The sequence below is a fragment of the Trachurus japonicus genome, chromosome 15, assembly GCF_045865225.1.
Source record: "Trachurus japonicus isolate A0001 chromosome 15, Traja_1.0".
Lineage (NCBI taxonomy): Eukaryota > Metazoa > Chordata > Actinopteri > Carangiformes > Carangidae > Trachurus > Trachurus japonicus.
Window position 1 is genome coordinate 8,967,525 of NC_140921.1, and position 15,099 is coordinate 8,982,623.

Here is a 15,099-nt window from a genome sequence, read left to right on the forward strand (position 1 = left end):
TTTATTTTTTCCACAGTGGATTCTGTCTCAGCTTGAACTCCCAACATGGAGTCAAGTCTCCTTTTAGTTTTTATACAGATGCATGTTACAAACTCCAGGTTCCTGTCTTCTCTCTTTTGAACTATAGTCACACTTTTATTTATATAAAAGCTAGTTGATTTTTTTTTGTTTGTTTGTTTTCTCTCTCTCCCCCTTTTAATTATAAGGGGGGTAAATGCAAATGAGTCCATAATTAATACAAGCCGTGAAGGCGTGTAGGCCCCGCATTTCCATTTTAGAGAGCAACCGGTTTTTAATCCTCTCTGTCTTAAATTGAAACACTAACATCTCTCCTCCTTGCTTTAGGGAGACCAAGTGTCTTTTTAAACTGCGGCGTTAAAAAGCCCTAAATATTGAGCCGGGAGACATTTGATCGAGGCGTAATTGAATGCAGCGCTGTAATGGCGTGATAATTACTCCTGCGCCCTGAGTTGGTTTTCTCCAAAATAACCTGCAAGAATTTCACCACCGCCTCTGATGCGGTAATTACGTAGGTGGGGCCAGGTTAGGGGGTCAGATGTAAGTGTGTGTGTGTGTGTGTGTGTGTGTGTGTGTGTGTGTGTGTGTGTAATGTGTTCATGCTCGCAGGCATAAACGTATTATAAAGAGAGGGGAGGGGGGTGATGGAGGAGAGGAGGAAGAGAGGAGAGGAGGGGGGTTGCGTCAGTTCTCTGGCAAGGTTGTTTTAGACGAGCGTGCCGTGAAGGCCGCACTGAGAGCAAGAGGAGGCGCGAGCCGCAAAAAAACAGATTTCATGCAAATTAATTGCCCCAATAAGAGAAAACACCACCGTCCTTGTGCAAATAAATTACCCCCCACCCACCACCACCACCTCGAAGGAGCAGGGAGGAAGGGAGAGAGAGAGAGAGGCGCTTACTCTGCTTCTCTACTGCTGCAGTTCAGATCCAGACGAATGGGCCTGCACGATTATTTCTAAAATTAGAGAAAACAAACAAACAAAAACCTAAATGTTATTTTTTTTTTCTTCTTCTATCTGCCCGGGTATTTTAAACTTCTAATCTAATCAAGTTTATCGACTGATTATTTTCTCGATGAATTGATCAATCCTATCAGTTTCCGACGTGTCCCGCTTCACAGATGATCAGTTTATAATGAAAGTGTGACGCTGAAATCTGCTGTTTTCTGGCTATATGAATATTTGCATTTAAAAGTGTCATCGATTAATTGATTATCAATAGTTTTGCCGGTTGGTTTTCTGGTCCTTTTTCATTTCTAAATCTTCGCTTTATATATCCTATATAATATTAGGTGAATCTCTAAAAAGGTGACTGTAAAAAAGAAAAGAAAAAAAAGATCTTATCAAGAATTAAGTTTATATTTCTTGTCTCTCTTTTTAAAAAGCCATCAATAATTCCTCCTATCAACCTGATCAGATTATCACTCTGATCGATAGCCAACATATTGTATCCCTCCTCTCTTCCTCCTCCTGCGTGTATCAGCTGCAGCCCACCGTCGCCCCCTCCTCCCCTCCTCCTCTCTCTCTCTCTCTTTATGTAAATGAACTCGCAGCAGCTGAATAAATATCTGCGGACCAGGACATTAAACGTGTTTGCGCCAAGACGACGCGCCGCAAACAGCGCAGCGAGTGTCCACCGACAGCGGCGGATTTGTTCGGATTTGCATCGGACAAACATTTGCTGCTGCGGTCGATGGTCTTATGTGGATTGTTTAAGGAGCTGGAGAAGAAGGAGGAGAAGAAACAGAAGAAGACGTGCGAGAAAAATCAAAAAAAAAAAAAAATGAGAGGAGGAGAAATGCAAAACAAAATTCAGATTCTTATTTATCATCTATATGTAAACTATTCTGGCTGAAAAAATACTAAGTGTCACTGTGGAGGGAAAAAAAAAAGTTTTATAGGTTTGTTTCTATCCACAGCTTCAAAATAAAACAACATATTTATGTTATGTTATAGTGAGAAAAACATACTCTTATTTTGAAAATCCATTCTCACATCATTTCAAAACCTGAATATCTGATTGTTTGATGATAGTTTTGTTATTATTATGGGGTTGAATAAACTGACAGGATACTAATGAAATAAAAAACGAATTAACACCAAACCACCAAATGTAGTTTGATGAAATACAAATAGATGTTAAAAATATAAAAAATAAACTCTTAAAAGTTGAGTTTTATGTGACTATCAAGGATTTTAAAACTCTAAACTATTTAATTCAGTGTTTTTTTTTGTTTGTTTTTGTTGATATCTGCTTATTTTTACGCCCAAGGAGAAGATTAAAGTAGTTTATTGTTAACTAACCCTTTAAACACACACTTAACGTTTCCATTTAAAAATGACTGTTGTAATCGCATTAAAAACACATGACTCAACCTTTAAATGATCCCTGGCTGCAGATGATAAACCATCTTGAACTCAGTGTACAGACACAATAAGTCACCGTGTGTCCAGATGAAGACGACGATAAAACAAAAGAAGACAATGCACACGACTCATAACTAAATACTTCACTAGTGTGTATTAAAAAAAAAAAAAGCTCAAATCCACCTGAGTTCATTTCTCTCGGACCATCGACCATGAAGAAAAACAAAATACGTTAAATCGCAGCTATGTCCAAAGGAGGAGCGACGACAAACCAAACAAACTGAACTCCTTCACCCTCATGGTTTGATCCAACAGGCAAAGTGACTCATAACCGATCAGATGACGTCACTTCCTCACTAAAAAAAAAAAAAAAAGTCCATCCAGAGGTCAAAGTTTCACAGCTGCGTTCGAGGAAAACTTTGATATGTGAAGAGAAAATGAACCTTATTGAGCCAGTTCATGTGTTTTAACCTGAGCTCAGGGTCTGACACCTTCACACACTCTTGTTTGTTCAATAGGAAACGATCGATCGCACCACTGCCACCGTTGTTGTTGTCGGCCCGTTGACCTTTTGGCCTCTCGGGTCGACGACGGGGGCCTTGATTTGATTTGATTGGAGGCGTCCGGCGTCTGTCTGAATGTGGGTGGAGTGGACTGAGGACTGTGGAAACTGTTACTGTTTGACATTTGGTTCACACTTGTCCAGGAAATGAACTGGAACCGACTGACGAGCGAGCGAGCTGGACCGTTTTTGCATGAGCGGTTGTGATTTGTATCTAGGAAAGAGAAACAGAGACGGACAGACTGATAAAGACAACGAACGGCGACCGGTTGGTGCGTCTGTGTGTGTGTGTGTGTGTGTGTGTGTACAGCGAAGGCCTCGTATGTATTTGTGAGAGAGAAAACGATACGAAGGAGCAGCAGATGCACTGATAGCAGCAGCCTGCATGCTGGGACGCTTTTTTTTTGTCTTCCATTTCCATGCAGGACAGAAAAAAAAAAAAACACAACACACAACACACGCACACACACAGACACACACACACTTGTCTTTCATTGGCTGTCGACTGTCGCCAGACCTTGGCATCCTGGTGTGTTCATAGGCCGGTATGAGGAGTGAGAGGTGATACAGAGGAGGATTATATTTACCTGGGAGGTTAATCGGGGGTCAACTGTACAGCGACGTGGGTGTAGTCCAGGTCGTCGTCTCCGGTTTCTCTGCTTTGTCACGAAAGGCCTTCGTTTTTTTCTTCTTTTTTCTCCTTCTACTTCTGTTTTTTTTTATTCTTGCATCTTGTTTTGTTTGATATCAAGTCAGGGTAGAGGTGAGGTGAGGCCTGCAGCTGCTTCCTGCTCTGAGGGTTGAACAACCATTAAAGACACAACAACACCAAGCTCTTGAACGCATCGTCCACAAAACACTCTGCTGATACTTTAGTTGATTTTAATGTTTTGTGACTCTCTACCAAACAAACTAGTTAAAATAGACATGAAATACTAACATAGAGATAATAATAAAGGTTCAGAGGTAGAAAGATCTGTAAAAATGAGCAAAAAATTGCCCCCAAGTCGAAGTTTTCACTTAATTGGTTTATAATGGGCTCTTTGTACAGCTCCACTACTTCCTAAACTTAATACTTCTCCTTCATTTCCTGTCTTACATTATTGGACAACCTGATTAATCCAGGTGTGTCTGACCATTGTGACGACTCAGACACACCTGGATTAATCAGTTTGTCCAAATAATGTAAGACAGGAAACAAAGGAGCAGCCTTAAGTTCAGGAAGTAGTGGACCTGTGCAAAGAGCCCATTGGTTTGTAATTGACAATAACAAAAGACAAGATCTGTCAGGTTAGTGCAGCTACGACACTTAATCATTATCATTATTGTCGTTGCTTTGGTTATTGGTGAATCAATCAGTCGTTTTTCAAGCAAAAAATCGAATAAACTGTCTTATAAAATCATATTTGATACTAAATGAAGTCTCTTTGGTGCTGGTTGAACAAAACGAACCGCTGGGATACAACACTGTTTATGTTTTATAGACTAAACGATCTACTGATGGGAGGAAATAATCAATGCCGTCCTTTTGCACCAGCACAGTGAACATGTTTATCCTCTTAACTGATCGTGTGATGATGATGATGATGATGATTCATGAGAAGTTATTTGATCGTTAATCAAAGTGAAACTCGACCTGAAGACAGTGCGAGATGGAAACTGAGCGGATCCAAATGATTTAGGAACCGTCATGGCTGCTCGTCTGATTCTTTGTTGGGATGTTTTCATCCTGGACCAACAAACTAACTCTCCATACTCTACTCTGATCACTGAGACTTCCTCTCGTAAAGATGCTGCATCATTCTGGAGAAACCAATATGGAGGCAAGACGTTTCTTTATGAGGCGGTCAATGGGTCGGAGCAGTAACACTCTTCCTTCCTTCCTTCCTTCCTTCCTTCCTTCCTGCAGCTCAGTCTCTCTGTTTAACTACATTTCTCTTCCTGACGACATCCTCACTTTCCCCTGTTTCCTTCCCGGTGAGTCCGTGTGGTCGGGGGCGAGGAGAGGAGGACGCAGGAGCGCAGAGGTATTTGAAGAGGGGCTTTACACTATCTCATCTGGAAAAGATGCGGCAGCCTCTCTCGTCCCAAGTCACAACTTGTCTTCCTCCCTGCAGCGCTGCTCAGCTTTAATGGAGAGAGCGGGGCGGCCTGCAGGCGTTAGTGTTTCCCACCGATGATGATGGTGATGATGTCGTCGTCTCCGTGTGTCAACAGGTTTCTGTCTGACACATTTCCTCTTTTCATTTTTTAAGTTTGTTCTTCAAATTTCTCTCCACGTGCGGCGTCCGTGCACAAAGTTTGACTGATGTGTGACATGTGATACAGAGAAGAGGCAGCGTGGATGTTGTACAGCAGAATCTAAACATTCCTCACGGTGACATTTGACCTTTAAAACATACAGAGACAATCACAGCAGTCGTTCACCGTGGGGGGAAAAGGAAATAACACTTTCCTCTAAAAACACAAAAGAAAGTTAACATGGTGAATTAAGTTTAGAGAAGAGGATGAAGAACGCTTCTCCATTGTTTGGGCGAATCTTAATCCTTAACCCTTAAAACTAAACTAAACCAAATTATAAAATAACAGCTGGAAAAAGAAAAGAATAAAGTTTCTTACTTCTCTTATTAAACCGTATTAAAAGTATTAAAGTATTAACTTTTACTTACTAGTAACTCAACCTGGAAATGACTTTAAAAGATCATTAAAACAGAAAACTATATGAATAGTGCATGTTTTATATGCAACATGAAGGACGTAGGAACAAATATGTTTTTCTTTTGTTTGGCAAAAAGTCGTTTAAAGACAGTTTGTCATACAACATCGTGATTAAAGGAGCAGCTCCCTGTTTTACTCCTACTGATATAAAACCAATGTTTCTGAGGTTATTTGAAGATAATAATGATAAAACAGCTGCACCAGTTGAAACATCGCCATCAAAATCATGTTTAATCACAATATTGTGTGAATCCAAGAGATACTCTTAATAAATGGTATATAAGAAACTCTAAAGTGTTCATTAACTTATTTGTGGTAACACTTTACAATAGGTACACACTATTAAGCATTGGTTAAGCCTTAATAAATGCTGAATTCTTCATTTATAACGCATAAACACTCATTAGTATGTAGTTTATAAATACAGTTAGTGCTTATCAGTGATGAGTAAGACATTTTTAACTGTGTTTATACACTACATACTAATGAGTATCCACGTGTTATAAATGATGAATTCAGTATTTAATGCTTAACTAATGCTGAATACTGTGTACTTATTATAAAGCGTTACCCTTATTTGTTTACAATTTTAACTCCTCACAGTTGTGGGGAAGCTGCTGCATAAACACATCATCAATACACAATATAAATAAATGCAGCCGCTTTATCTATAATCTGCTTATTAACAGTAAACGGGGAGTGGAAGTGTTTGGGTTTAATGTTGTTTGACCACAAATCAAAAGTCACATTAATCATAACTTCAGTCCTCGAGCTTTGTTTAAATCACAAGTCTAATGTTTTTTTTAGTCTTAGAGATGATGATGTTGTTGTAAAGTTCCTTTGTTGTTGAAACAATTGTGGTTTGATTCATATGCAAATGCAAAGTGCATGATGGGAAATGATAACTGAGAGAAAGAGAAACCAACACCACTCTCTCGGTTGCGATTCATTTTGTCTCGTTGGCGCGTGTCATGTTTTAGGATTTTTAGTGTGACTTGTGGAGATCAGTGAAACAAACCTAAAACACACACACACACACACACACACATACAACTGGCCCCTGAGGGGAAAAAACATTATCAGTCCAATCAGAGATCCGGCATCATTAGATGTGATAAGGCCTCTGCAGAAACACTGCACAGCTGTTGCACAGAGGAGGAAAAAAAGAGAAAGAGAGAGAGAGAGAGAACAGATAACCTGGATAATAGCAAGTGCTGCAGGCTTGATTCATTTCCAAATGTTAACAAGGCCGTTTCACAGCTCCAGCACGCTGCGCAGTATGTTAATACCACTAATAAGCCTATCTCTGCGAGTCATCTCGGATGGCAAAGATTTGAGCGCGAGGCGGTGTTTTACAATAAAGCTGCTGCTGGCCACATTTTAAATGAAGCATAAGTATTTATGATTTCACAAAGCTGACATAATTGCTTAAAGGGTAACTGAGGAGAGCGTTTGGTCTCGTACTTTGTTTTTTTTTTGTGTGTGTGTGTGTGTGAGTGCGTGTGTTTGTGTGTGTTATGAAAGAGGAGATTTCACTGTTTGCAATATAAGAAAAAAAGAAAAAGAAGCCTCCTGTGTAGGCCATCGGAGAGATGGGAGGAACTCGTGCTCGCCTGTTAAGCAATTTTTTGCAGCTTTTATTCGAGCTGTCAAGTCAAACAATCAGGAGATAATGCAGCCTTGGTTTGTAAATTATGAACGTGTCAAGAGATGCACTAAAGGCAACGACAGATGCCACTTATCTGCAGCAGCCTCTGCAGTGTGACTGTATCATCAGAAAGGAAATATAACATTTTGATGTTTACATAAGAGAAGTATTAGTATCAGTCAGAAATGTAATTCCTTTCACCCATCCCTCTCGCAGGGGATTGACTCCCCAAAAAACATACAATGATTTTCTTTTTTTTTTTTTTTTTTTGAAAGCTAACAAAACAAACAAAAAAAAAAGGGAGCAGAAAAGCATCCTCGCTGATCTTCTGTCCATTTCCAACATCGCTTCTTGTATATTTTTTGGTTGGAAATCCTCTTAGAATGCAAAGTAAATAGATTACGATACAGTGAGGGATTAGGGCTCGCGCGGCGCTGTCAGATTAGTCGGTGAGCGCAGCGCGTCGACAGCTCTGACACGGCTATGGCTGCTGTTCAGGAAAGGGGCTCCGCGCGATGCTTTAAAGTCCCTGGTTGGCTCCTATTCATGAATAAAACTGTGGCCCGTAATCTCGGCCAACACACACACACACACATCTACACAGCACACACACACACAGAAGGAGAGGAAGCCTGAAACATTCAATATCAGTGGTGATGGAAGTATAATACAAGTCTTTATTTTTCCAGGCTGATTAATGACAAAGGTTTAAAACACTTTCTGTCGTGTTTCTCGGTGTAACTGTTTCATTTGGTTTCGACTTCACTAAAGACGGAAAAATAACCTGAATCCACATCCATGGAGCTGCTCTCTCTCTCTCTCTCTCTCTGTGTATGTGTGTGTTTTGTTTTGTTTTGTTTTTGTGTGTCTGGGCTGCAATTTCACAGATAGGCTGTAACATGACAGGTCTAAAAAAAAAAATATATATATATATATATATAAACAAAATAAAGGCTTGTGCTTTAGTAAACAGTGTATTTCTAGTCTGACAGGACAAAAACATGATTTATAGCACATGTAGATATTTATAGTTGTTACATTTTCATCATTTACACCATCATCTGTGTGTGAACAGTGATTATGTTTCATATAAAAATATAGAAAAACAACACAAAACAAAAAAAGCCCAGTTCATGTTGATTTGTTGTTGTGTTTCCTCCTGGTACCTCTGAGTTGGTGTTTTCAAACCATCCCTAAATGCACCACGTGAAGCCTCCCGAGGCCGCCGCTGCCACCGCCGCCGTCCTCCTGAGAAACAACAAACAGACAGAAACAGTTGAGCAGTTTATTTACAGCAGGAGGAAGAGGAGGAGGAAGAGGAAGAGGAGGATGTGACCTGGATTATAATCTGCATTGATTAATGTTAAATAACCTCAGGGGGTTTGATTATTCACCTTCACACCGTGAATCAACGCTGACCAACACCGGAAAAACTAAAAGTGAACTTTAACTTTCACACTAACTCACTATTGATTAATGTCATTTTCTTACAGTAATTGAACAACAAATCGTTTGCCTGGGAAACGTCTTCTATGACTTCTCAATGATACGATATTATCACGATACTGAAGTCACGATACAATATTATTGGGATTTTTAACATTTTGTGAGTGTTGCAGTAACACGTTGTTACACGCAATTATTACATAATCGCCTGATCACAATCATTTTTTTCATTCATCTGTATAAAAGAAGCTGGTTGAAACGTCATATTTCCATCACTGTTTCCCCGTCGCTTTCCACTGTTTGAGGTTTGAATGCTGCTCTTTTAATTACATCATCACTTCTTCTTAATGACACATGAGTGGCGCTCTACAAACTGTTTATGTCGAGGAGCTTAATCTATAAGATTCAACGACTGCATTTCGATGAGTATCTGTTGACATGGATTCAGTTGCAAAGCCTCAAGTCAAACAGAAATGTAGTTTTTATTTATATGTTCCAGTGTTTAATGCCAATAAATGGCTCTTCTTCTTCATAAAGACGTGTATGCGTATTATTTAAGTATGTTTAGGCTTACGCAATAATAGTGGTATAAAATGATCAAAAGAAGACAATTAAATCGTTAATCGCAATTATTTGTATGGCAATTAATCGTCAACTAAAACTTCATGATCGTCACAGCTCTAGTTGATTTATTAGCAAATTATGTCCTGAAAGGAAAACTTCTGTTTAATATGTGTTTTATCTAATCAGATAAAGTTCCTCAAATCATTTTTATTCTTGTTAAGTGTGATTGACCAACACAGTCAGAAAAAGTTCTATATATGAAATATCCCAATACTATATTGATTATTCAAGTCAAGTAGAAACCAGACATTTTGATACTTAGAAGATATTTCATTTATTATCATGTAGGATAAAAACATGGTGATTCCCCTGACTTCAGACTGAACCCAACAAATGAATCGTTGCTTGTGAATTGATCATCAGAACAGCTGGTGATTGATTGTCTCCTTAACTGTGACTCCAATTATAAACACGTCATCCTTTATAACCGGCTTATAAACCAGGCCACTGCCTAAATAAGAATCTTTTCTAAGCAATTTTTGCCTGGTTAAATAAAGGTTAATTAATGAATGAATGAATAAACACTTATCTACAGACGACGTTGACGACAAGTTACCAAAGAAATCTTGATGTCCAAACATCAAAAATCAGTAACTACAACCAAACTCTGTGCACATGTTCAGGCAGCTGTGTTTCAAACACCACTCGCTGCTACTGTGTGAATATAACAACGATGGATCAGATTTATGCTTTTTTTGCAGTTGTCTTGAAAATAGTTTGGCCAAAGTTGAGTCAAAATTATTTTATCAGTTTAGTCTCTGAAGTCAGATCACTTTAAAACATCCCTGAATGTGGTTTTAGTAACATTATTAGATAGATAGATAGATAGATAGATAGATAGATAGATAGATAGATAGATAGATAGATAGATAGATAGATAGATAGATAGATAGATAGATAGACAGATAGATAGATAGACAGATAGACGGATAGATTGAAATATCTTTGTAAATAGTTTGTAAAATGCTTTGGCAACAACAAATTTCTGTTCATGCCAATAAAGCTGTTTGAATTGAATTGAATTGAATTGAATAGATAGATAGATAGATAGATAGATAGATAGATAGATAGATAGATAGATAGATAGATAGATAGATAGATAGATAGATAGATAGATAGATAGATAGATAGATAGATAGATAGATAGATAGATAGATAGATAGAAAGAAAGAAAGATAGATTGAAATATCTTTGTAAATAGTTTGTAAAATGCTTTGGCAACAACAAATTTCTGTTCATGCCAATAAAGCTGTTTGAATTGAATTGAATTGAATAGATAGATAGATAGATAGATAGATAGATAGATAGATAGATAGATAGATAGATAGATAGATAGATAGATAGATAGATAGATAGACGGATAGATAGATAGAAAGAAAGATAGATTGAAATATCTTTGTAAATAGTTTGTAAAATGCTTTGGCAACAACAAATTTCTGTTCATGCCAATAAAGCTGTTTGAATTGAATTGAATTGAATAGATAGATAGATAGATAGATAGATAGATAGATAGATAGATAGATAGATAGATAGATAGATAGATAGATAGATAGATAGATAGATAGATAGATAGATGACTCACACTCGGCTCGTCTGTGTCACCTTCGCTGCCTCCTGCAGAAACAGAAACGAGACGTTGACGACGCCGCACATTAGACATGCGTAATCACACACGACAGCCCTACAGCGCATAGACACACACACACACACACACACACACACACACACACACACACACACACACACACACACACACAGACACACAAATACAGACACACACACAGCTGAATGCCTGAGCAGGTTACATGCTCACTCAGTAGGTCGGACACGTTGCCTTTTCTTGGGTTTTAACAAATGTAGTAAACCGTTGTCACTCATGGCGATCTCTCTCTCTCGCTCTGAGCTGTGCGTTAATAAGGTGATGATTGACATTAAAACCCCGGCGTGCCTTATACAGATATTTAAAACGCTGATGCAAATTCCCTCCAATAGCCTACAGTCCGGATTATCAAATGACAGAGCGATTTGGTACCGAGACAATCACTAATAACCCAAAAAATGGAATTATTAAAATGGAGAGAGCGAGGAGGAGACGGAGGAGAGGAGGAAGTGAAGAAGAACAAGAAGAAGTGATGTTTTCTTAATGGATGCTTTTCTCCCCCCCCCCCCTCTCTTCCTAAATGACCAGTTAGTCATCTCAGACATCTGAGACTGAGAGAGCAGAGCACTCAGGCTACGTTTAGAGAATAAAACAGGATGGATGTCGCCGGAGAATAAAACGTGGCCCTGAAACCGACGTGCTGCTGCTGCTGCTGCTGCTGCTGCTGCTGCTGCTGCTGCTGCTGCTGCTGAACATTACGAGCTGTGATTTAATGTAATGGGGCCGAAGCCGAACACGCTCATTATAAGTAGTTTGGGGAAATTAGGAGCGACATAGAGGGAGAGGAAACAACAACATTTAATTGCTTCCATAGATCAATTTATTTCCTGTTGGGGCAGGTGAGATGTGAAGCTGCAGATCAGATGGACTGGTGTTTTTATCATTATTATTATTACTTTTTATTCCAAAGGAAATAAATTCAAGATATGAGGATGAAACCACGAGGAAAAGAAAACAGGTTTTGGTTTATTAAGCTGCTCTGGAGTCTGAATTTATACTTTAACCAAATCAAATCTGATATTAAAGTGGAAAACAAGATATTTATCACTAAACATTAAATGATATTGATAATTAGAGTTATTTCTTTGAACAAGAACAAGGCAGTGTGTTCTGGTCTGACACAGTGTTTCCTCTACACAATCACACAGAGATACAGATGTTTAGAGTGACTGATACACACACACACACAAACACACACGCACAGAGATACAGATGTTTAGAGTGACTGATACACACATACACACCTGTGAGTCTCAGCGTCCTGAACACATCTGGGCTCACGGTCACTTCTGTCCGTGATCTCGTCCTGTGAGCAACTCGACCATCGACTCTGAGGAACAAAGAGGAAAGTGAGGAAACATCTGTAGCGTTTAGTTTAAAGACACACACACATGTTTAAATTGTGTTGATCATCATCAGCCAGATGTTTTCACCTGCTTCAAGAACAATGAGATGAAGTGACTGGTTCTTTCTTTCATTTTTACAGACGACACTGACTAACACAACACTGTTTGACAGTTTCCTGCAGCACTGAGGCTGTTTTTCAATGATCAAAGTAATTGATTGATTGATTGTTATTCAGTATTTATTCATTTTTATCAGGCTTCTGTGGTATTTAATCATATCATACCTTCTCTTTTTCAATTATGTCCTACTTTTAGATCATGTTTCATCAGCCTTTACTGTGTTTGCTGAGCTGTTTGTCGGCTGTATGACTTTTTTTGACCTGGTGGTAAAATAGTTTCCCACCATGCGGGATCAATAAAGCTTACCTATCCTATCCTATCCTATCCTATCCTAAAAAGTTAAATGAACGACTTTATTTTTCCCTTGATGGACAAATGTACAAGTATCGGCAGCGGCTCAGGTGACTCACACAGTTTGGAGTTTGTATGTAAAGTTTAAAGTGTTCACACCTGTTCTTCTTATTGTCAAACACAAACACTTATCAATGGACGCCTGCTTCTCTCTGCGCTGTGATCGTCTCTGCAACAACAGATCGATCGCAGCTGTTTGTTGAACAATGATCAATAATAATCTCTGCAGCTACTCAGTGAGTTATTAGTTTAATCCAGATTGTTCACGTCTTTGAAACATTTTGATCTTTGTGCTTCTCATTCCATTGATTCATTGATTTAAAAAAAAGTTAAAAGCGTGATTGATCCCTCATTGATCACTCTCGACTGACTGACACATTAAACTTCGGCCTCCACGAAATAAAACAGAATAAAATAAATAAAAATCCTCCGCTCTCTCTCTCTCTCTGTCTCTCTCTCTGCTGCGCTGACAGAGGAGGACGTGACGAGCGAGGGAGGCCAACAGCCATCAAAGGAACGTTGGGATGTTTCCCAGATTCCCGTCTCGTTCCCTCTCATTTCTCCGCACACACAGACTCGGATTTGGGGAAGAGGTGGTGGTGGTGGTGGGGGGATGCAGGGAATCGGCGAGGAGCCCCCAAACCGCCATTGTGCTTCTCCCTCCCCTCCTCTCCTCTCCCCTCCTCTCTCCTCCTTTCTCTTGCTCTTTTCTCGGCGAGCCAAACGGGAGAACGCCCGCGCTATAATGCCTCCCCTACTCCATCTCGGCTAAGCTGTCATTGGCTTCACATGAGAAACAATGAAACTTCATCGGAGACCAGATTACAAAAAAAAGAGAGAGAGAGAGACAGAGATGAGGGGATGGGGAGAGGGGAGAGGGGGGGTTCAATATAAAAATTGTTCTAAAGGAAAGAAGAGAAAGAAAAAAAGAAAAGAAAAAGAAAAAAGGCAGAGGCTTTTGTCTCTTTTTCTCTGTGGCCATTATCTTTGGGGAGGTGTGGGGATCTGCTTCCTTAGCCTCCGTCAGCGGTGCAGGGGAAGACCTGGGGTAGGACGACCGGGCTTTTGGCTGCCAAATCGCCCTAACCCTCTTTACCACTCTTTTTTTTCTTTTTTCTCTTCTCTCCTCCTCCTCCTCCTCTTCTCGTTTCTTTTACAGTTTTTTAAAAGAGCTTAGGCCGCAGCATCTCTCTCTTTCTCTCTCTCCTTGTGTTTCCCCACAACTCACTCTCACTCTCTCTGGACCCAGCTTGTTTAAATTGGCCGATAGGAAGGGATTTGGGATGGATGGAGGGGGCTTAGAGAAACGCAGAGTGGAGGGGTGGTGGTGGTTGTGGTGGTTTTTTGGGGGGGTTGGGGGTGCAGAGAGTCATCAGTGTTACAGTCAAACAGCCATGAAAAGCCTATGAGGATGAAAAGAACAAGAGCGCCTTTTTTTTTTCTAATGCACACAAATCCCATATAAATACTCCAATATGTTAGTTGGGGTATGACAAGGAATGCCCCCTCCATCACCACCCCCCACCCCCCCCCTCTACCGCCACCGCTGCAATAATAGAGACATGGATGGCTATATTTGTATGTATCTGTTTGTGTGTAAGAGGCAGCGGGGACAAAGAGAGAGATGCTCTCAGGCTGTCTTTAGTCACACTCTTTCAACACATCATTCAAGTACACCAGTGTATTATTAAACAATCGCTCTGAAACACTGGGCTTCTGGTCCGCACGTCCCCGAGTCTGGTGGCGGTTTTAATAAAAAAAATAAAAATAAAGAATAAAAAAAATAAAAAGTGGCTCCAGGGTTCAACCGTCGGGATCTCTCTCTCTGCGAGCGGCGTAAGACCCGGAACTGATGTGGCTTTGACATTTGAAATGTCACGGCGAGTGTGGAGGCTTTAAGGCTGCAGCTGGGTCATTTGGCCACAGACACTCTGAGATAATTCATACACACACACACACACACACACACACACACACACATACACATATACAATAGAGCGTCACCGCAGGAGACGACATGTATGAGTGAAAGTCAAAAAAACAAAAAACACTCAATCCTCCACATGCAAAAAAAAAATGAGTCTGGAGGGTTTTATTCATAATGAGCTGAACTAAATATTATAATTTGTTGGGTTTTGGTTTTTATTCTCAGCAGCGACGATCGATGTAAAACAACGTGACTGAGCGTCAGAGTCAGAGTGATGAAGAAGCTGCAGGGAGTTAACAACTAAAACTTTTACT

General features: G+C 39.8%; 1 protein-coding gene across 2 annotated transcripts in view; it reads right to left on the reverse strand.

The window, feature by feature from the left end:
* Positions 1–8,431: 8,431 nt before the first annotated feature.
* The window catches only part of wdpcp (WD repeat containing planar cell polarity effector), a 100,213-nt gene continuing 93,545 nt past the window's right edge, over positions 8,432–15,099 (reverse strand). For both annotated transcript variants that reach the window (XM_085799436.1, XM_085799435.1), the window contains 3 exons: positions 12,286–12,371; positions 10,964–10,995; positions 8,432–8,559 (listed from right to left, as the gene is read on the reverse strand). In XM_085799436.1, coding sequence (XP_085655562.1) covers positions 8,494–8,559; positions 10,964–10,995; positions 12,286–12,371 — 184 coding nt within the window. In that variant the 3' untranslated portion in view covers positions 8,432–8,493. The remainder of the gene's footprint in view (positions 8,560–10,963; positions 10,996–12,285; positions 12,372–15,099) is intronic.